The sequence below is a fragment of the Cucumis sativus genome, chromosome 6 (genome assembly GCF_000004075.3).
Source record: "Cucumis sativus cultivar 9930 chromosome 6, Cucumber_9930_V3, whole genome shotgun sequence".
In the NCBI taxonomy this organism is placed as follows: domain Eukaryota; kingdom Viridiplantae; phylum Streptophyta; class Magnoliopsida; order Cucurbitales; family Cucurbitaceae; genus Cucumis; species Cucumis sativus.
This window is the reverse complement of record NC_026660.2, coordinates 27,221,957-27,243,322: the sequence shown is the minus strand read 5'-3', so window position 1 is coordinate 27,243,322 and position 21,366 is coordinate 27,221,957. Positions and strand designations below refer to the sequence as shown.

General features: G+C 35.9%; 4 protein-coding genes across 11 annotated transcripts; 3 read left to right on the top strand and 1 right to left on the bottom strand.

The window, feature by feature from the left end:
- The first annotated feature begins 217 nt into the window (after positions 1 to 217).
- Positions 218 to 3,914, top strand: LOC101216659 (probable NAD(P)H dehydrogenase (quinone) FQR1-like 2). Of its 8 annotated transcripts, XM_031886669.1 has the most exons (6): positions 218 to 966; positions 1,780 to 1,806; positions 1,925 to 2,773; positions 2,911 to 2,985; positions 3,055 to 3,214; positions 3,309 to 3,914. In XM_031886669.1, exons 1-3 carry the CDS (start codon positions 383 to 385, stop codon positions 2,151 to 2,153), a joined length of 840 nt encoding a protein of 279 aa, XP_031742529.1. In that variant the 5' UTR covers positions 218 to 382; the 3' UTR covers positions 2,154 to 2,773; positions 2,911 to 2,985; positions 3,055 to 3,214; positions 3,309 to 3,914. The 8 variants fall into 8 exon arrangements, with proteins under 8 accessions (XP_031742529.1, XP_031742530.1, XP_031742527.1 ...); XM_031886670.1 differs by lacking the exon at positions 3,055 to 3,214; XM_031886667.1 differs by having other exon boundaries at positions 2,911 to 3,214.
- Positions 3,915 to 4,467: 553 nt separating this feature from the next.
- Positions 4,468 to 11,235, top strand: LOC101216415 (aminopeptidase P1). The gene is made up of 16 exons (XM_004143450.3): positions 4,468 to 4,654; positions 4,871 to 4,934; positions 5,163 to 5,302; positions 5,787 to 6,071; positions 6,218 to 6,340; positions 6,545 to 6,856; positions 7,141 to 7,227; positions 7,395 to 7,462; positions 7,662 to 7,728; positions 8,275 to 8,409; positions 8,546 to 8,626; positions 9,866 to 9,920; positions 10,000 to 10,104; positions 10,178 to 10,249; positions 10,541 to 10,665; positions 10,753 to 11,235. The coding sequence occupies exons 1-16, from the start codon at positions 4,562 to 4,564 to the stop codon at positions 10,912 to 10,914; spliced, it is 1,974 nt and encodes a 657-aa protein (XP_004143498.1). The 5' UTR covers positions 4,468 to 4,561; the 3' UTR covers positions 10,915 to 11,235.
- A 1,673-nt stretch (positions 11,236 to 12,908) lies between these two features.
- Positions 12,909 to 16,592, top strand: LOC101216172 (glycerophosphodiester phosphodiesterase GDPDL6). Its single transcript, XM_004143530.3, has 10 exons — positions 12,909 to 13,203; positions 13,291 to 13,413; positions 13,526 to 13,822; positions 13,914 to 14,023; positions 14,100 to 14,601; positions 14,684 to 14,725; positions 14,907 to 15,194; positions 15,288 to 15,430; positions 15,552 to 16,038; positions 16,140 to 16,592. Exons 2-10 carry the CDS (start codon positions 13,314 to 13,316, stop codon positions 16,451 to 16,453), a joined length of 2,283 nt encoding a protein of 760 aa, XP_004143578.1. The 5' UTR covers positions 12,909 to 13,203; positions 13,291 to 13,313; the 3' UTR covers positions 16,454 to 16,592.
- Positions 16,593 to 19,068: 2,476 nt separating this feature from the next.
- Positions 19,069 to 20,460, bottom strand: LOC101215927 (UDP-glycosyltransferase 72E2). The gene has a single exon (XM_031887048.1). It carries the CDS (start codon positions 20,458 to 20,460, stop codon positions 19,069 to 19,071), a length of 1,392 nt encoding a protein of 463 aa, XP_031742908.1.
- Between the last annotated feature and the right edge of the window lie 906 nt (positions 20,461 to 21,366).

Sequence of the window (21,366 nt, the reverse complement as noted above, 5' to 3'; positions counted from 1 at the left end):
GATAAGAAAGTTATATTAAGGTAAAGATAGTTTTGAAAGATTAATATGGAAGTTTGGATGATTTTTATAAAAAAAGGTTAAAAGGGTTATTGGTTAGATAATATAAAAATATAAGGTGACGTAAATAATCCAAATTGTTAGCACCCGAAGTCAAAAGAAGAAATTTGGATGGGCAAAGCCTCCAAGTAGGACTGGTTTGGAGGCTTTTGGAAATTCGGATTCCACTGTGGGTCCTGAGGTTGAAAATTCATCCCTTTCCCCTTTACAGATACGAACGAACTCATCCAACTCATCTTCTTTCCCTTCTTCAATTCCTCCATTTCCTCCTTCCCCTTACCATTTTTACTTACCCCCATCATTCCGTAATTTCCTCTTCTTCTTCATGGGGAAGGGAGGAGGTTGTGTTCCCAGCAAGAAGAAGGTTCCTTCTTCTATTGCCGACGCCGACGCCGACGCCACCGATGATGTAAGGCCACGCGACACTGGAACAGCACCCCCGATCTCTATTGAAGAAGATCACCCACAAATTGCTTCATCCGGCAATGCCACTTCCGAGGCCTCTCTCTCCGTGTCGCATCCAGTTGAGAAATTGAAGATATTCATCGTGTTCTACTCCATGTATGGTCATGTCGAAAGCTTGGCCAAGAGGATGAAGAAAGGGGTTGATGGGGTTGATGGTTTTGAGGGGATTTTGTATCGGGTCCCGGAAACCTTGCCGGTGGAGGTTCTCGACCAGATGAAAGCGCCACCCAAGGACCCGTCTATCCCCGAGATTTCTGCTGCTGAATTAGTGGCTGCTGATGCCATTTTGTTTGGCTTTCCCACTAGGTTTGGGTGTATGGCAGCGCAAATGAAGGCGTTCTTTGATTCGACAGGGCAGCTCTGGAAGGAGCAGAAGCTTGCAGGGAAGCCTGCTGGGTTCTTTGTTAGCACAGGAACTCAAGGGGGCGGCCAAGAGACAACTGCGTAAGCCAATTCTTTACAACCCATTTTTATCTTGCCCGTGTAGCAATTGGAAATGCGAAGGCTAATTTCGTTTGTGGTTTTCATTGGATTGGATACCTATCAATTTGATTTGGCCTAGGGGTATATGGATGAGTTAATTATGGTTTCACATATAATGTAATGATCAATTCAAAGTGGAACTTCCAGCTTGTTTGCTTCATTAGGACTCTTAATGCACTAAACATTAGGTAAACGATGGAATTACCCTTCATTGTTGTTCCACACATTGCCATTCATTCGGTCTCTGACTCATAAAGAGGAATTTTGAGTGGAGGTAATCAAACTCTTTGAGTGTTATACATTTGTTAATCGTGATTTATTAAAGTTGAGATTTCAACTTATTGGATCACGAGATTACGAAGAAGCTTTGATGAAAGATAAGTGAGAAACCAGATATTCATGGCCAATCCTCCGAGTTGACTTCTGAATTAGGATGGATATAAGTACCGAATCACTAGTTTGTCTTCCTTTGACCAATAGAATCCCCTAGCCTTAGGTTTAACCTCTTGACCTGGATAAATTGTAGGCAGCTATGCTTTCATTAAATGATTTAGTTGTCCATGAGGCTTGTTTTGAAAAGTTCTGGAATGTCCTCAATTCATAACTTGATGCATTTCTTGTCCAATTTGAAGTCTGTTAGCACTTAGCAGCGAATCTCTTATATAGATTTTGACTTTTGAGATGCTATAAAATATTATATCCTATTTATTGTATATAGTTATCTCGATCATCATTTTAGGTCCTCTTGTAAAAGTGAAATACACTTCTTCTCAGGTCAAAGGATTATTTAACTCTTCTCAGGTCAGGTCTGTTAGCAATTGCACGACTTTAAGAAATGATTAGTTGGTTCAATTGACCATGGATTGATCCTAAATGATTCTTGCAGTCACTTTCTTTCTCTCTCTTTTTTCTGTTGCAGATGGACTGCAATTACCCAGTTAGCACACCATGGAATGCTGTTTGTTCCCATCGGCTACACTTTTGGTGCTGGTATGTTTACGATAGACACAATACGAGGGGGGTCTCCTTATGGTGCAGGAGCTTTTGCTGGTGATGGCTCGAGACAGCCAAGTGAAACAGAGTTGGCGCTTGCAGAGCATCAGGGCAAATACATGGCTGCTACAGTCAAAAAACTTTTTCCGGCTTGATGAAATGTCTTGTTTCTGTTTTTTTTTCCTTTAAAAAAAAATGAATTCATTCAAATTGCTGCGTCCCTCATCTATGATTGTTTCTTCCTTGTCCTGTCTCCATTCAAAGTACAGTTGTCTTGTGTTTGTTTGGTCATTCTTTTTTACGTTACGTGATTGTGCAAAATATACAATGCCCTGTGTGGGATTGTTTTTCTGTCGTCTCTCTGTACATGGTTTATGATTCATGGTTATGGTGTTTGTCAAATAATGTTGTGAAATGTGGAAATTTTTCTTACTAAACCTTCTTCTTTTGCTGGGAATGTATTTCAGTCGGAGGTTCAAATGGCATTATTGTTCTCGACTGTTCATATCTTGATTTTTCTTTATGGCATTTCACTGTTCCTATTACGTATCAAACAATTTTGTGGTACTTAGCTACGTCTATTGATCATTCGAGGTAAGAATATCCAATTTTTAGAGGGTTCGGATTGAAATGGTCACAGCTTCACAGGTCGGAGTTTCATGTTCCTTTCTTCAATTTCATAGAAACTTATCCAATTTCGACCATTCTGTTTCATAAAAGCAGCTTCAGATTTCATTACTCCATCTACTAATTCAAGTAGGGCAGTCATAATTTGGTAACATAAAAAGCAACCTTAATTATTGTCAACTACTTTCAATTTTCATAATTGTACATCTCCCTCTTCGCCAAAGACTAGCCATTATACAGATGTTTCTGATGAACTTTTCATTCACCTATCCCTCTTTCTTGCAGTGGTTCATCTATGATCCAAACATCAACTGTAGCAGCTTCAACATCCTCTAATTTTCCATCTGTCCCACATTTGAGGTCGGTGCTTTTTCTTTTTTCTTTTCCTCTTTCCTCTTCTCATATCTTAAATATGTTTTCTTGGATCAGATCTGATTGCAGCAAACTTTGAGAAATCATCAATTTTCTCTGTTTTCCTGTTGCCTGTTTGGGTGTGATTTTGTTGGCATTGTTCTTGCAAACTGTATTTGACCTTTGAACAGTCAGTGAATCTGATGAAACCGTGTTATACAATTATACTGCAAATTATGTAAGAAGAAGGTATCATTACTTTAGTAATACTTGTAACATCATAGGATACTTCTTCAAGTCCTAAAGTTTGAATATTTCAAATGTGAAAATAGTGTTACGTGAATGGACTCCAACGATCTCGGAGATGCAGCTGGCACATTATGACCATGACATCAACAACCAGGCTGAGCACGACTAGGACATCCAAAAATAGCAAGAGGAACAGGGCTAGTAATATTGATGCTGCTCTAAACCGTATTGTCAATGCCATGGAAAAGATGCCAAAAGGCAAAAACAGTGTTTGGCTACTGAATAGCTATAGTAAAAACTGATTCATGAATCCGAGGTTGGCGCTTAGGAGGAAGATAACCACCACAGCCCGTGTTGGATGAGGTATTGAAAGCTGGAAGCTCATGGTTTGACTACTAGCCAAAAGGTAGATGTTGGTGAGATGGGATGTCGTTCATCGATCGACTCGAGATGGATTATTTTCTGATGTTGCCCGACTACATAGAGGGTTTTTGCACGTCGCTGGATCATAAGTAATAGAGTCATGTTTCATCATGTTGATGATATGATTGTAGTTCCTATTTTCTTCAAGTTATAGATTTTTGTTTAGAGTGATTTAATTTTTTTGTTTGGTTGAACAAGCTTGTTAAGACGATCACTTGATTGATTGCATCTATTTGGCTTAATCCAAGGTGATTAGTTTTGTGAAACATGTTACTAGAAATCAATGCTGAACAATTAAACCTAAGTAGTCAGAGTAGAAGAATTGATTACCATATAGCACATCAATCTAGTTTAAAATTAATCAACTATAAACAAGGAAGACCGATCATTATGTTTTCGCCATAGAATGACTCTTTTCACGGATGACAGAATAGCGAAGTTATTTACCGAAATAACAAAAAGATAACATTTTGACATTTTTTTTCAAATAATAAGATGCTGGTTTTCTTTTTAATACGTTTACAGCTAACTTGGTTAAGTTATATGATAATTAACTTATAAATTTACCTTTCATAACTTTTCAATAGGTACATTTATTGTATTCAATCTAAATAAATTAGTCGGGTCTATAATCCGACTGGTACACTCACAAATATTAAAAAAAATCATAACATCAACGTTGAGAAAGCCAAGCCCGTTTGTGCAGTTTAACCCTTTTTTTCTTTTGTTTGAAAAGTTATTTGCACCTTTTTGCTTTGATATTCGTAACAGCCGTTCTGTTTTTTTTTTCTTCTGTTCAAATATTCGATTTAATTGAAAACAATTTGTTTATAAATGATATTTGAGAAATACGACTTGGAACAAACAAATAAACTGAGAGTTAGAGAGACGAGCGAACTACAGAGAGAGAAAAATGGCGGATACTCTAAGCGCTTTGAGAATTCTAATGGCTTCTCATACTCCTCCTCTTGACGCCTTGGTTGTCCCTTCTGAAGATTATCACCAGGTTTAATCAACTACCTATGCTATGCTGAATTCCCAATTTTGTTTCTCTTTTTCTTTATCATCATCGGTTTATTTAAAGGAGGATCTGAATTCAGCCATTTGTTGTTCTACTTCTCTAGATTAATCCGAAACGAATTATGTCTTTCTAATTCGACATTTCGCTACTTTCTTTCATTTAATTTCGTGGTTAATAATCGTTGTCTGCATGTTGTTGCAGAGTGAATATGTATCTGCGAGAGATAAACGCCGTGAATTTGTTTCAGGTTTCACCGGGAGTACTGGTAAATATTGTCTCTTTTCTTTTTGTTGCTACAGTGGAGTTCATGATATGGTCCCTAACCTTATTTTATCTTTAGTCCGTTCCAATTTAGCTAGAATTTTACTTGGCACGTTTAATATATAGAAGAAAATTATTTCTGAGTAGCGTAGTTACCATGTTTGATCACTGTTCATGGTCACTTTGATCCTTGTCAACCGCTGATCTTTTGGATCCTATTTCTTTCCTGAAGGTCTGGCACTTGTAACTCAGACAGAAGCATTATTGTGGACCGATGGGCGTTATTTTCTGCAGGCAATTCAACAGCTTAGTGATCCGTGGAAACTTATGCGGATGGGGGAGGATCCTCCTGTAGATCTCTGGATGGCAGATGTATGTGAAACTGTAACCATTTTTTGACGATTTCACTTCACATTAAAATAAAGGGAAAGTTTAAATATGCTGGAATTAATGAAAGTGAAGATGAACTCTTCAATCCTTCTATCTAGGTCGCTACTAGAAACTTCCCAAACTAGTTACACCAGAAATGTCTTTGCATTTTCTGTTTATTGTTTAAATTATTCTCAGTTGCGCCAACAAATGCAATATCTGACGCTCTTTTTGAACTTACTTACAATTAATCTGATCTACTGTGCTGTTATTTTGATGGTTGTTATGGTTGTTGTTCTATGTTTCTATACATGAGCACCTATGTCTGGTTAAATCTTGTTTTACTAGTCTTAAGTAGACTTTCGTGGTTTTAATGAGATTGTACAAGCTTTTATGATCCTTGTTGCAACCTTGACTTTTTCTTGATGAGTTTCATAATCTCCCGTTCTGTGTTAGGCTAAGTTAGTTCTTTTAAATCTTGTATCAGAATCTGCCAGCTGATGCAGCTGTTGGAGTAGATCCGTGGTGTGTGTCCGTGAACACATCACAAATCTGGATTCGTGCATTTTCCAAGAAGGAGCAAAAGCTGGTTCAAACCACCACAAACTTAGTTGATGAAGTTTGGAAGAACCGACCACCACCAGAAATAAATCCTGTTATGATACACCCACTGGAATATACTGGCCGCTCTGTTGAAGATAAGTTGAAGACTTTGAGAACAAAACTGTCACAGGAGAAAGCTCATGGTTTAATTGTGACTGGACTTGATGAAGTGAATTTCTCTCTTTCCAGATTGCCTTCTTATTAAAATAGTATTGTGCTTTTGTGTTGGTTTGTCTGATTTGACCACGGGATATCTACTTCTTACAAATAAATCCTCCTGTTTACTAACATGATCATAAAAATTGAAATGTGCAGGTAGCTTGGTTGTACAACATCCGTGGGAGTGATGTGTCATACTCTCCGGTTGTACATGCATTTGCAATAGTGACACTCAATTCAGCATTCTTTTATGTGGACAAGAGGAAGGTGTCTGATGAGGTGTGCCAAGCAAATGTACCATGTTTTTTATCTTTATCGAATTTGAGAGAATCACATTTGGATACCATTCTATATTTGATTTCAGTAGATATTCTCTTCAATTTAAGTTCAGTATTCAGTTTTAAGCTTTGTTTTTTTTTTTTATAGTCAAACCTCTTTGTTGGGGTTTAGACCTCATCCAAAAAGTGAATTTCTCATCTTCAGGTGCGCTTGTACATGGAGCGAAATGGAATTGAAGTTCGGGATTATAGTGCAGTAATAACAGATGTGTCCTTACTTGCATCTAATCAACTTAACTTGTCATCTTTTGTGAAAGGATCTGAAGTTAAGGCTAATGTGGAAGTAGAACTTAGTTCGATTGACATAGCCGGATCTAATGGAACTAAAGTAGAAAGCCAGAGTTCTGACCTCATATGGGTTGATCCTGCCCAATGCTGCTATGCTTTGTATTCTAAACTGAACTCTGATAAGGTTCTCCTACAGCAGTCACCATTGGCCCTTGAAAAAGCACTAAAGGTAGCATTTTGAGCTCTATTAACTAATTTTTCCTTTTCCTTTCCCCCCTTCAAATAATGGTGTGGTGGTGCTTGTTAACTTTCTTATCACATGCAAGCATTAAGCCATTGCACTGGTGTATGATGAATTTAATAAAACCCGAGCTTGTTTTCTGTTCCTGGCTGTCAACTTTCAATTTATTCAATCATCCTCTTGAAACTTGAACATGGTTAAAAGGAAATTCCTTTTCGAAGTCTTTTTCTTTTCTCCTTGCTTACTAATTCAATTGACCAATTATTGTATAGAACTCTGTTGAGTTGGACGGACTAAAGAAAGCGCACATTCGGGATGGTGTAGCTGTTGTACAATATCTTGTGTGGTTGGACAAGCAGGTATGTGAAACCTATAGCATTAAGCATCTAAAGTTTGCATCATGCTGATTGACAAAACGTTTACATTCACTTCAATTGACATTTTAGCCTTTTACAGAGCCCCAAAAAACAGATACAGATGTTTCATATTACGTTTTCTGATTCCTAGCTTGGTTTAAAAATTGCAGCTGCAAGAGACTTATGGGGCATCTGGTTACTTTCTGGAAGGGGATGGAGTGAGGAAGCCCAAACCATCGTGAGTTCTAAACTCATTTTTATGATTAAGCCATCAGCACTGTTGCAATTCATTGAATAAAATGTTCTTTTTCCCCATGAATACCAACTTAAACATGCTCACATTTTTTACATTTTGGAATGTTATTTTTTAATCATATTTGTCGTTCCTTCAAGTACATCCAAGTAATCATATTTTAATGTCAAACAAACATTGTTAGGGACTCAAAGAAACTGACAGAAGTTAGTGTAAGCGATAAGCTTGAGGCTTTCCGAGCATCAAAGGAGGTCAGCTTCCTTGTCAATATGCTTCACTCTGTGCACCTATGGATCTTTTTTCCCTTCTCTTCTTTAAAATAAATATGTACAATATGAACCAAGAATGTTGGGTGATTAGATTTATTCTGGACCCCAGGTCTAGGAGAAACAAGCATATCTATAAGTGCAAAATAAGTCATTGAAATGTAGCCCATTCAAGATTCAGCTTCATTGTCTATATGTTTCACTCTGCATATTGTTAATTTTGGAAATGATAGGGATTGACTATGATGAGCCATGATAACTGAAAAGTTTATCTCTCCAAGATCCAGAAACTATTCTAGCTTCTATTCCCTAGCAGCCTAACCCTTTCCCTTTTGCCTTCCCTATTGATACAGTTTCCAGCATGTGACATCAGCCACTTAACTTCACATTCTTTTGCTGACTTCACTAACAACTGACTGAATAGCAAAAGGACAATTCTTCCATAATTAACGACACATACTCTGCACATAATACATATACGTTCCCCCCTCACTTTAACATTTCTTCCTTCATTTTGTTTTTACTTTCCAGCATTTTAGGGGCCTAAGTTTCCCTACTATTTCATCTGTTGGTTCAAATGCTGCAATTATACATTATGGACCAAAAACAGAGACATGTGCTGAGTTGGATCCTGAAAGCATCTATCTTTTTGACTCGGGAGCTCAGGTTAGATGTGCATGCAAGCCTGAAATGATGCTTATGATCTTTGCTTTCTGCTCTGACTCCCCCTAAATCTAATGGTCGTACTTTCCATTGATGAAATCTGTCTCACTTCTTGCCTTTTTGTTGGTGAATTTTCTAGTATTTGGACGGAACAACCGATATCACCCGGACAGTCCATTTTGGATTGCCTTCAGCACATGAAAAAGCCTGTTATACTGCTGTGAGTTACTAAAGTTCATTGCTCTATTTATTTGTTCTTTTTCTGTAGTTGACTCTATGCCAACTGACTTTACAAATTAATGAACCTCAGTATAATTTGGTGTGCTTTTGACGGTTATTAAAATCTAGTTAATATTTTTAAAAAAGAAATTTCCTTTTCATTGTTACATGCTATGATATTAAATTTGCCTTCACCATCAATTTAAACTTTTTGGTCAATTGGTGATTTAAGATTCATTTATGTATGAGGAGAACAAAAGTAGGCAGAATGCTCTACTGTCAAAGGAGATTACAAAATTAGCTACCCTAGTTGGTCAAGGTCAGAGAAGAACCATGCATTTAAGTAGATCAGATGGTAAAGCAATCAGAAGCCATGAGAATGATCATTGTAAGCTATCTTGAAGGCTCCCTTGTTCCTTCCTTACTTTCCTTTTGAGCTCGCAGAGTTGCGCATCCTTTCCTGAAATGAACATCTTCCAGATTTCATGTGCTATTGGAAGGAAAAGATACTCTAGTTCCAAAGAATGATGACATCATTAAGCCATGACATGCTCGTAAAGTTTTCTAATCCTACCGTGTACTGTGAGTTTTTGTTTGCTGGTGCTTTTCTAGCACTTCCTAACTGTCCATCATGGAGAACATCAGACTGAAACGATGGACGCGATCAAGTCCGTTCAGTTTGTATTGTGATTAGGAGAGTGGTTTTCTGGAGGCATATACCTTTCTTGTCAGGATTGTTACTTTCAGTTAGGCAGGTTTTGAGTCTTTGGATCTACCATTAAAAAATTGGTGTTGACTGGGGATGTATGGAGTTTTTTGTTTTGTTTTTAACTCAAGATTGCTTTTTTTTTTCTTAACACATTGAAGTGAGAAGGATATTCTTCTATTGGGAAGCATACTCAATTGTGTACGGCGCTAGAATATGCTGGAATACGTAATATACACCTACATATATAGTTTTTCTGAATCCAACATCAATATATGAAGTGAAGGAACTTGAACTTTGGTTGAGGAAATGGAATTTTTTTTGGATGATTTAATGAATTAACAAAGAAATTGAAACCTTATACTTGCTGCTGCCACATTAAAGGAACAATAATTCAAATGGGTTTGAATAATATAAATGAAATAGCTGTTGGCTTAGGCTCCGGTGTTTAGCAAACTGTCAAAGTCCTATATGAACTACCTAAATTTATACTACTATTTTGATTTGTCTAAACCGAAGCAACATCTTTGACAGGTTCTCAAAGGCCATATTGCTTTGGGAAATGCAAGATTTCCAAATGGCACAAACGGTAGGAGTTCTCACGTTTTCTACTTTGTATTTTGCTTCCCCAATAAACTGATCGAATATACATGGATTTCTATTTACAGGCCACTCATTGGACATTCTTGCTCGAGTTCCTTTGTGGAAGTATGGTCTGGATTATCGACATGGCACTGGCCATGGAATTGGTTCTTTCCTTAATGTTCATGAAGGTAAAAAAAAACTACTGAAACTTCCACAATTAGTTGTTATCGAAGTAATGATTTCTTAGTATATTTTCATCAGGACCCCATTTGATAAGTTTCAGACCACAGGCTCAAAATGTTCCACTTCAAGCTTCAATGACTGTTACGGACGGTAACTAATCATTACACTTACTATCTATCGATCCCTTCTGTAGCATGGTTTCACCTTCCATATATAGTTGTTTCCTGATATCTATCCCTTCCCTCCCCTTTTTCACGGGAGTTTGTTCGAGGGTTTTTTTCTTTCTTTCTTCAGTATGAGTATTTGTACAAAGAGCTAACCGGATCTATTTTGATCGTTTCTAAACTTGGACTTTAGTTGGATTTCAGAAACATACATAAATAGCTTAGATTTCTAGTCGTAGAACCATTTCTTGTTGATATCTTTAACTGCAAATCTCAGAGCCTGGCTATTACGAAGATGGTGCCTTTGGTATCAGATTGGAGAATGTACTTGTAGTAAAGGATGCCGATACAAAATTTAATTTTGGCGATAAAGGCTACCTATCATTCGAACACATAACATGGGTAAAGCTTCTATTTTCATCAATCTTTATTAAAATCAAGCAAGTAATTTTTTAATCAATGTTAAAAGTTTTTGTTGTTGTTGGTCAGGCACCATACCAAAGAAAGTTGATCAACATAAGTCTTCTCACATTTGAAGAATTGAATTGGGTGAACACTTATCATTCACAATGTAGAGATATTCTCGCTCCATATTTGGATGAATCCGAGAAGCTATGGCTAAATAAAGCCACTGAACCCATAACTGCCTGATCATCTCTCTGGGAAAGTATTATTGAAGAAGTAGTAGTTTCAGCCCTTATTGCTCTGCTGCCCACATCTCTTTTCTTTTAATAATGTCATCTTTGCTCGTCGCCTTCCGAGCATTTCAAGTAGTCTAGGATTATTGCTTTCCTCTCCTCAACTACGCTATTTGGTTCTAAGTTCCTAATACTGGTGATAGTTATTTTCTATCCAACTTATGCTTACATTGGTAAGAAGTGAGGTTTGGAAATTTGCTTGATCAGTTGTAAAATCTTTAGTCTCATCTTTCGTTTCGAAATGCATATCCCTTTTCAGTTCTTTCTCTTTCAAATTTTTTTACTTGGTGGTTTGATGAAGTCTTAGTGGATTATATATGCTCACAAGAAAATACAAAATTTTGCACTATTTTCAAGTTCTTTAATTAATATGAAATATGCCGATATTCTTACTCCATTTTATTGAATATGCCTATTTTCTTATTCTGCGATTCAAGGTTTTCAAGTTACCTTCACAACCGTTGTTTTAATTGGGAGACTTCGATTGAGAGTATTTAAATTGACTCTTCTTATGCGTTATGGTGGTTTCTTGTTCACTGTGTTTTTAACCATCTTTTTATGATTTGTTTGTGTCTTGATCTTAAGTCGTAGATCTCATCTTTTTCAATCACATTTCAATACCTTAAGAAAAAAGAGGTTAAAATCTTAGGAAACTAATAACCAATCAATAATTTGGCACACTTAACAACTGTGGTTGAATGTTGTACCATTTAATTGTCTAATTAAATTTAAGACAACGAAGAACTTAACAGAAGTGTTTAAGAAAAACACCTGAAATTTATTACACAACATGTTACATCTTTATGATATTTAAGTTAATTCATTGAAGAGGCAGAGACCCTTTTGCCCAACCAACAATGAAACCACAAGCATTTATTAAAGTGAATTAGAACAATGCAATAAATACTTCATAACTATTCTTTATACGCTAAAAGAGTTATTATATATATATATTTCACCATTCAAATTTTATAGAAATAAACAAAATCATAAAATAGACATCCCTTTATTTTAAGTGTAATTATAACGTGTTATATGATACTAGAGGGAGGTTATATTAATTAATAATAAATGTATTTTTTAAGTTTCTCAGGCTTCAATTAAATCACTATTAAACTTCAAACTTTAAGTTTATTCTAAAAAACAACCTATAAAACTTTAAATGGATAGGTTACAATAAATTTATGGTTTTAAGTTTGTAATGGCTTAAATGACAAATTGTAAAATCAAATGTCTATTAATTACTATCCTAACAATTTTTATTAGACGTCAAATAAAAAAATTAAATTTGTTAAATCAATTAGCATTTAAAATTTTGATTTAGTTTAAGATTATATATTTAATACAAAACGTTCCTAAGACTATTTTATTTTTCTCTCTTTAAAAGAGACAAAACTCGAATGACCAATAAGACAAAAAATAGAAAAGTGGAAGCTAAAGTTTGAAGGGCAAAGGTGTAGAGATTTAAAAACTTATAAAGATAAAATAGAGAGAGATAATAATAATAAATAATAAATAATAAATAATAAGCAAAAAAGGATTTTATTTTCTCTTCTCATCTTTTCTTTTTTTTAGGAAACATTCCTATTTAGGAGAGTTGAAAAAAGTCGTTGAAAAAGGCGTTTAAGTTTGAAAGGTTGAGAAAGGTTCTGTTTTCCCTCCCAATAAACACACTCTCATAACAAAAAACTTGAGGATGAAAGATAATTAGAAACAACAATTAAATTCCTAAAATGACCTAATCTTTAATTAGTAAACCATTAGGGACCTATTAATTGTTCCAAATCTCTTTCATTGAGCTATTGGAGAGGGACAACCTTGAAGAACAGACATACCCCCCCCTCACCCCACCCCCCACCCCCCAAATAAAAAAACACACCTTTTTTTAGGAGTGTTTGTTTTACCTAAACCCCTTTATTATCTCACACACTAATTTTTTTCTTTTCTTCATATTTTCTCTCTTTGTTTTTTTTTTTTTTTATAAAGAAATTATCTTTCTGATAATTTTTCACCATTCCCTTGAGAGTTTTTTGTTCTAAAAACTTGACAGGGAATGCTCTTTCTGAGTTCCTTCTCTCTTTGTCTGATCTCTCCCTCTTCCATTTTCTTTTCGTTTTCTCCTCATTTTCATTTTTCCATGTCTTCAACTTGATTTTTTCTTCTTCTTTTTTTCTTTTTTCTTTTTCTTTTTTGTTCAATTTTGGTATTTGAAATCAGTTTTGTAGTAATCAAGAGATCAAAGGTAAACAAAACAAACCCATTAATTTATTTTTGTTTTTTTTTCATAAATTTCTTTCCTTTGAGTGATTGTTGTTTTGTGATTTTGCAGTTAAAACAGCGTTGGGACTCACAATGCTAAAGTGTTTTTTGGTCATAGCTTCGTTGATCTTCATCTCCTCCACATTTGCACAACACAATCTTCGTCCTAAAGAAAAATGGCTCACTTTGAAAGGTGATCCCTTTTATGAATTTTTGTTTAAGATTAGGAAATCAATACGAAAAAATCAAAAGAAAAATGATTGAATGAGACGGCCACTGACATGACAAATAAAATTTGAATGCAGGGGATCATCCACTCGTAATAGCAAGAGGAGGATTATCTGGAGTGTTTCCAGAAGCAAGCCCTTTTGCAAATCAAATGGCTGTGGTTACAGGTTTACATAACACAGCTTTGTATTGTAATCTTCAACTCACCAAAGATGGGATTGGCTTTTGCTTAACTGATCTTAGGCTTCAAAATTCAACCAATATTGAAGATGCCTTTCCTCGTGATCGCAAGTCTTATACTATCAATGGAAAGATTCTCAAGGGATGGTTCTCTGTTGATATCATGTCTAATGATCTCTTTGACAGAGTCAACTGTATGTTCAACTTCCTTCATTTCATTGCCTTTTCATATTCAGCATTTTGCCCATTTCTTTTAACTTGTTGGAATTGGATTTTCATCATCAGTGATTCAAAGTGTCCTCTCTCGACCTAGTCTCTACGACGGTACTTTGCCAATCGCGGCTGTTGAAGATGTCTTTAAAATGAATCCGAGTCAATTCTGGTTGAATGCCGAGGTATTTATAACTACCCTCTTCTGAAAGACTATCTTTCGTGTTGTCAAGGTCTCATTTGATAACGTTGTTATCACAGTACGAAGCGTTCTATGCAGAACACGGTCTGAGTGTAATATCGTACCTTCAAAAGGCATTGAGATTGATGCGAATAAACTTTGTGTCGTCTTCAGAGATTGGGATATTGAAAGGGATAAGTGGGAGTGTGAATAAAGCTAGAACAAAGCTGATATTCAGATTCTTAGAAGCTAATGAAATAGAGCCAACAACAAAGAAAACATATGGTGCCTTGGCTCATGAACTTCCTATGATTAAGACATTTGCCTCAGGAATTCTGATCAGAAAAGAATATATTTGGCCAATCGGTCCAGACAAGTATGTGCAGCCTGCAACAAACATTGTCATTGATGCTCATAAGCTTGGCTTGGAAGTTTATGCTTCTGGCTTTGCAAATGATGCCATTGTTGGTTACAATTATAGTTATGATCCAATCCGTGAGTACCTTCAGTTTTTTGATAATGGCCATTTTGCTGTTGATGGAGTCCTTTCTGATTTCTCTCCCGCTGCGTCTCAAGCCATTGGTTAGCATTTTCCCTATATATATACCTTATTTCTCATTCATTCTATATCAACTTACTCTATTCTTACCTTTTGTCCTTGCAGCCTGCTATTCGAGTTTTCATAACGATGGAAAACCTCAGCCTGGTAACGATCATTCTCTTTTATAACTCTTTTGTGTTTTGGCTTTGTAAAGATCCAGTCCCAGGATTCAGATTATGAATCATGGATGTGGGGGTGGGGGTGTTAAAGGCTTGAAGATTGTTTAGAGAGGAAGAAAACTAGTAATTATAAATGGTTTTTTCTTGTAATCGTACCAAAAAAACAGGATTAGAGCAAGCATTGGTGATAAGCAGCAATGGAGCAAGTGGGGATTTCCCAGGCTCAACTGACCTTGCTTACCAAAAAGCAATTGATGAAGGAGCTGATGTCATTGATTGTTCAGTTCAATTATCCAAAGATGGAGTTCCTTTCTGTATGGAAATGGCAGATCTTTTGACAGGTACAACTGTTATCACTGCTTTCTCAGCAAAAACTACAAGTATCCCTGAAGTTCAAGCTGAACCTGGAATCTTCTCTTTTGATCTTACTTGGGCTGAGATTCTTACTCTCAAACGTAAGCCCCCCCTTCTTTCTTTTTTAGTATTCACTTCAATAACTCTTCACATTCTGTTTCTAATTTAATTCTGTCTCTGTCTCTCTGTTTCAGCTCAAATTTCAAACCCTTTCATGGCCTCTTCTGGTCTTGCTCGTAATCCAGCCTTTAAGAACAAGGGCAAGTTCATGACACTGCCTGAGTTTCTTGAGTTTTCTAAAGCCAAAGCTGTTTCTGGGATTATGATCAACATCCAAGTAAACCCCTTTGTTTCTCTTTTATTATGATGATGATTTTCAATTTCGTATATTTTTAAAAAGGTCATTTCAAACGGACTCTAGTACTCTCTTCTAATAACCAATAGCCTTCGTATGTCAGAACGCTGCGTATTTGGCTTCAAGGAAAGGTCTGGACATGGTGGGAACTGTAGCAACAGCCTTAGTCAATGCCACTTTTGACAAACAATCAACACAACAAGTTTTCATTAGATCAGATGATACTTCTGTGCTGTCCGTTTTCAAGACTAAGTACCCAAATTTCATTAGAGTTTTAACTGTTGATTCAAAGATTGGAGATGCCCCAAAAGAAGCTCTTGAAGAAATCAAACACTATGCTGAAGTTGTGGCCATTCCTCGTGGCTCTGTCATTGAAATTACAAACTATTTCACTACTGGCCTCACTAAAGTTGTTGCTGAAATGAAGGCTTCCAATCTCTCTGTCTTTGTTTATGTCATGAGAAATGAATATGTTTCCTTGCCCTTTGATTACTACTCAGAAGCCTCCATGGAGGTTTCTACTTTTGTCGACTACTTCCACGTTGATGGCATCATTACCGAATTCCCTAATACTGCAAAACGATACATGAGTAAGCTATCGAGCTATTAGGGGCATAATTTAACTCAAATGGTTAAAACATATATTGACAATAACTTCTTTTGTTTGTTTGTTTCTTCTCGGTGATTGTAGCATGTCCATGCCGACCAACTCAGCTGAACCCGGATACTGCTCCATATATAATACTACCACCTGATATTGGTATGATGATGAATATGGTAGACCCAGAGGCCAAACCACCTACTGATCCTCCAATGCCCCCGTTGGATGCTAATGACATTGTCGATCCACCGCTCCCCGGGGTGAACAAAATGGCGACAACGACTCCTTCAGATGCTGCAGACATGCCTGCCGCGCCAGCCCCATCAGGCAGTGTATCAAATGTTGCTAACTTGTTTGTTTCTCTAGTCTCAGTTGTTGTGCTTACCTTCTTCATATCACTGTAATAATCAACACTCAATAATCTCCTCCATAATCATATGAATATTTAAACTCTCAAGGCCACCCATTTTCACATGTATTTATGTAGTTAATACACTTTATATATATATATATAAAAGTTATCCTTTTGTTTCTTTTTAAAAAGTGTTTTTTGAAGTATTGAAATAACAAAATATTCTATAAAGAATTTATTGGTGGTTCAAATCCTATTATGAAGATGTTGAAAGAGCAAGGCTAATCTTTTTTTTCTCCTCTTTTTGTTGTTTGTTTTTTTTAACCGAGTAAGGTAGTTCTTTTTATTGTTTTTTTTAAGAATAATGTAATCGTGAAAATTTTCGGAAGCAATTTTTAAAATAATAAAATAAATTAAAATATTTACAAATTATATAAAATTTTTGAATTCTATCAATAATAGAAACTAATAGACTTCTATCACTTTCTAAATGTTATATGATTAGTGTCTATGTATATTATTATAAAATCTGAAAAAAATATTTTGTCAAATTTGTTATACTTTTTGTACGATTCTTCAAGTTTTTATCTTTATTTCCTAATTATATAAAAAAAATAGACAGAATTCAACATGATAATTAGATAACTACATTAATAAATAATGTCAATACTATTAAAACAAATTCTTGCTTTGACTACATTATAATTCACTTTTAAACTATTCAATATATGACAATTATATATATTATTCATTCTTCCTGTATATTCTAACTCTTCATTTTCGACTCTCTCCATTAAAACAAAATCCTTATAGGGTTTCTCTCTCAACATTTTCTAAATGACCACAAAAATTGATAGAACAATAACAAAAAGACAAGAACACATAAATTGAGAAAATAAAAAAGAATTCATTACATTCAATTTTTCAACGAAGCCTAAATATTTTATCAAATCTTATATTTTTACCATTAAAAAAAATACGATTTTCCATATATGAAAATTTGATATTTTCTTAAAAACAATTATATTATTTTAACAGTTTACCATTTCGCTTAGGTTATTACATCTAAGAGTATTTGGTAAATGAAAATCGTAAGCATAATTCCTAAAAAAATATATCTATTTCTTTTTATTGATGAATGACTTGGAAAAAAGGATGAAAATGGAATGCACAAATAGAGGAATAATTTGAAAAAAAGAAACCAAAACGAGTTTAACCCAACTGCATATTAGCATGATCTTCTATTGCTACAATTTCAATCTCCCATGATTATGGTTGTACTAAAAAAGTATTAACTAAATTTGAAAAGAAAAAAAATTAGAGAGAATAATGGTCGTTCTTTCGTAATTCGAAATCTAGGGTTGATATGTATCATTATTATTGTGTCAAGAAATGTATTGTTGTTATTGTTATATTGTCTTGTGAAGGCATATGTTTTCTATTAATTTAAATGTGTCATTTTTATTTTCATTTCATTTTCAAGTAAGTAAGTGCAAATATCAATTTCAGTACATTTTAAGTTTAGGGTTTTACTTAAGTTGAATCTATTTTTTTAATCTCGTTTCAATAAAAAAAAAAAAAATAACAATTGAGTGAGTGGTAAAATATGAGTAGATGCATATATGAAGATTATCAATACTAATAACAAATAAAATATAAATATACGTAAAAAAATTAAAGTATAGGATCAGAGGTCAAACAGATAATAACCCTAGAGGGAAGCTATATTGTTTAATCTATAATTTTAAATGGGTTTAACGTTGAAAATTCTAATCCAACCTTTGTTTTATAAAAGTACTAATCATGCATGCTTTGACTAATTAATTATATTAGGATAAAAATATATCGAAATAATGGCCTAATTAGACACAGTTGTCATTTTGAGTCCTTAAAAGAATCTCAATTTAGTAATTAATGACCTAATTTTGACAATTTTCATTTTGAATACATATAATTGGGATTCATTTTCTGACTGATCAGGTGACGAAATGGACATGCATGCATTCACTCTCCCTTCATATCCTACAGAATTTATGTTGTACTAAGATGACTATATATTAATTATTCCTGACGAAATGTCGTTAACTTTTCAATTTAAATCTCCCATTTTTCATGGCCAATCAACTATATATATATGTGTGTGTGTGTGTGAATAACAAATTGTCAACTTGCAGCATAAATAGAGAGAGAGATTAGGGTGAGGAAGAGAAGGCAGTAACATGGGGTCTCATTGAACTTATTAAGATATAAAATTTGAGCATCACACAGATAGAAAGGTTCCAATATGATTCACTATTATACACTTATAATATGATCATATACGAGCTATTATGTTTGAAGTTAAATGATTTGTAGTAGTGACCCATAGGGGAAGTTCAAGTTATTATTAGAATCGCACAGTATTTAGATGCCAAATTTAATTTATAAGAAGTAAAAACATCAATATATAGTAATACATTTGTCTTATTGATATATATTAGTGTGACCATCCTCAGTAAAGATAGAAAGTTAAATTCCTTATCCAATAATTATCGTACGTACGTGCTTGAAAATATATATATCAGTACGATAATTATGAGAAGACGACTGAAAAAGGTCACACCAATTAGTAGTGCATGTAACGACTTTGGTTTTGAGATAACACTTAAAAAGCTTTCATGATGACGACTAATACCCTCCGTCTCTACGGCGCCGGAAAATATCGCATTCCGAAGCCACACGAGCCAAGGAATTGTACGAAGACCCACCCTTGGTGACGGCTTTTCCCCCACTAATTTTAAGCTCTTTAACCCTCTCTCTAATTCCCTCACCTTCTTTGCCTTCCATTATCATCCTCACCTTCTTCTCGATCTCCTTCCTCTCCACCACTCCCTGACCCTCCGCCCTCAACCTAACCGCCACACCCATTTCCTCAGTCAGCAACGCTGCGTTCATCTTCTGCTCTGCATACAACGGCCACGTCACCATCGCCACTCCGTTCACTATGCTCTCTAATGACGAGTTCCACCCGCAGTGTGTCACAAATCCCCTCACCGATCTGTGACTCAAAATCTCCGCCTGTGGGCCCCACATGGGAATCACTAAACCCACCTCTTTCGTTCTTTTTATGAACCCTTCCGGCAAGTATTTTGACGCCCAATAGTCCCTTGATGATCCTCTTCCCGCCGTGAAAAACGCTCCCGTGGATTCCGTCCCTTCCGGCGGGCGTATGACCCAAACAAAGCGCTGCTGGCTCAGCTCCAACCCCCACGCCAATTCCGTGATTTGTTCTTCACATAATGTCCCTCCACTCCCAAAGGACACGTATATCACTGACTCATCCGGTTGGCGATCAAGCCATTTCAACACCTCACTCTCTAAAGTGGGCTCGCCATTCCTAGTCAACGGCCCAATTGGATAAATCGGGACTTCGTTGACTTTCCCATAACCGAGGGTCCCAGCTTCGGAGAGTGCTTTTAGAGTTGTGGGCTCAAGATCCTGCCACGTGTTTGACAAGATCCCATCGGCCGTTCCAAGTTCCCTTGCGTAACGACCGAATCCCACGTAAACTTCCTCCTGGTTCAATTCGAACACTTCGATGGTATCTTCGAACCGGACGGGGGTGCAACCCGGGATCACGAGAGGATCGTGGTTGTACACGTGGGCGTCAACCATTGATTTCTCAAAGGAAGGGTAAAGATACGAGACAGAGAGGTACCAAGCATTAGTGGTCATGAAAACCAAGCCCAGCATGCCGAGTTCATGGGCTATTGACAGAGCTGGGGTTCCGAAAAGGTCTACGATGAGGGCCGCCGGACGAGGGTTGACGGCAGCGATGGAGGAGCGAAGGAAGGGGAAAGAGGCGGTCATCATGGAGATGATTATGTCGCAGATGGGGGCGTTTGGGTCCAGGGAGGATAAGGAGTGAGGAAGAGAGACGATGTTGACGAGGGAGGGTTTTTGGAGGAGGGTGGATTCTGCGGAGGAGGAGCCGGTACCGACGACGAAGAGGGTGGCTTGGAGGTTGTGGTGGAGGACGAGACGGTTGGCGAGTTCGAGGAAGGGGATGAGATGACCCATTCCGGGGCTGACTAGCAAAGCCACGTGGGTTTTGGATTCTTGGCCAGGCATGGGAATGACTGAAAAAACGAAACCAAGAAAGAAGGAGGAGGTAGGAATTGTGAGTGTTGAGATTTGGGGGTTTTGTAGGTCAAATGGTAATCATATATTTATATCATTTTAAAACCATCAATTTTATAACATCTCTTGCATTCCTATTGGCAGTGCCTTGTTGCTTGAAGATCACGCTCCAAAATTTTGGTTGTTTCCATCCTTTCTTAAATTACATACCCAGCAGCTGTTTACACCAACAATTGAAAATGTTTATTACCTTCTTATTCATGTTATCTTATATTTTTCACTTTGCTATTTGGGTGAATATGTATATTTCTTACCTTATTATTTGCTTCAACTATCTAATTACTCTATTTTATAATCATTACCAACTTAACTCAACTCTACTCTATAAAATAACTACAACCAAACACCCTTAATTTTCAATGGATTAAAGAAAGCAATGAAGTGATGGTAAACATTTGTTAAATAAAATCTGTATATACATGATAGATAAAAAATTTGGGCTCAAAAATCAAAGGTTGTAGGTTAAATATAAGGAGTAACTCTGAGAAAAATCCAAATTGACAATATATTAAAAAGATTTGAAAAGCTTCATGAAGGAGAGAATTGCTGGGATAGGGTCGTGAGATATGCAAAACACATGTAAAATGAAAGAATACAAAGAATTGAGTTGACAAACAATGTGTAAATTAAAGGAGTTGTTTAATTGTAAATAAGAGATGTGATGGTGTTGGCCACAGAAATGATTCTTTCAAGTAAATTGTGTAACCCAACTTTAATAAATTTTATTAGAATTTTTGGGATCTAAATCTAAAAACAAACGATCAGTAAACTTCAAGAACACAAAAA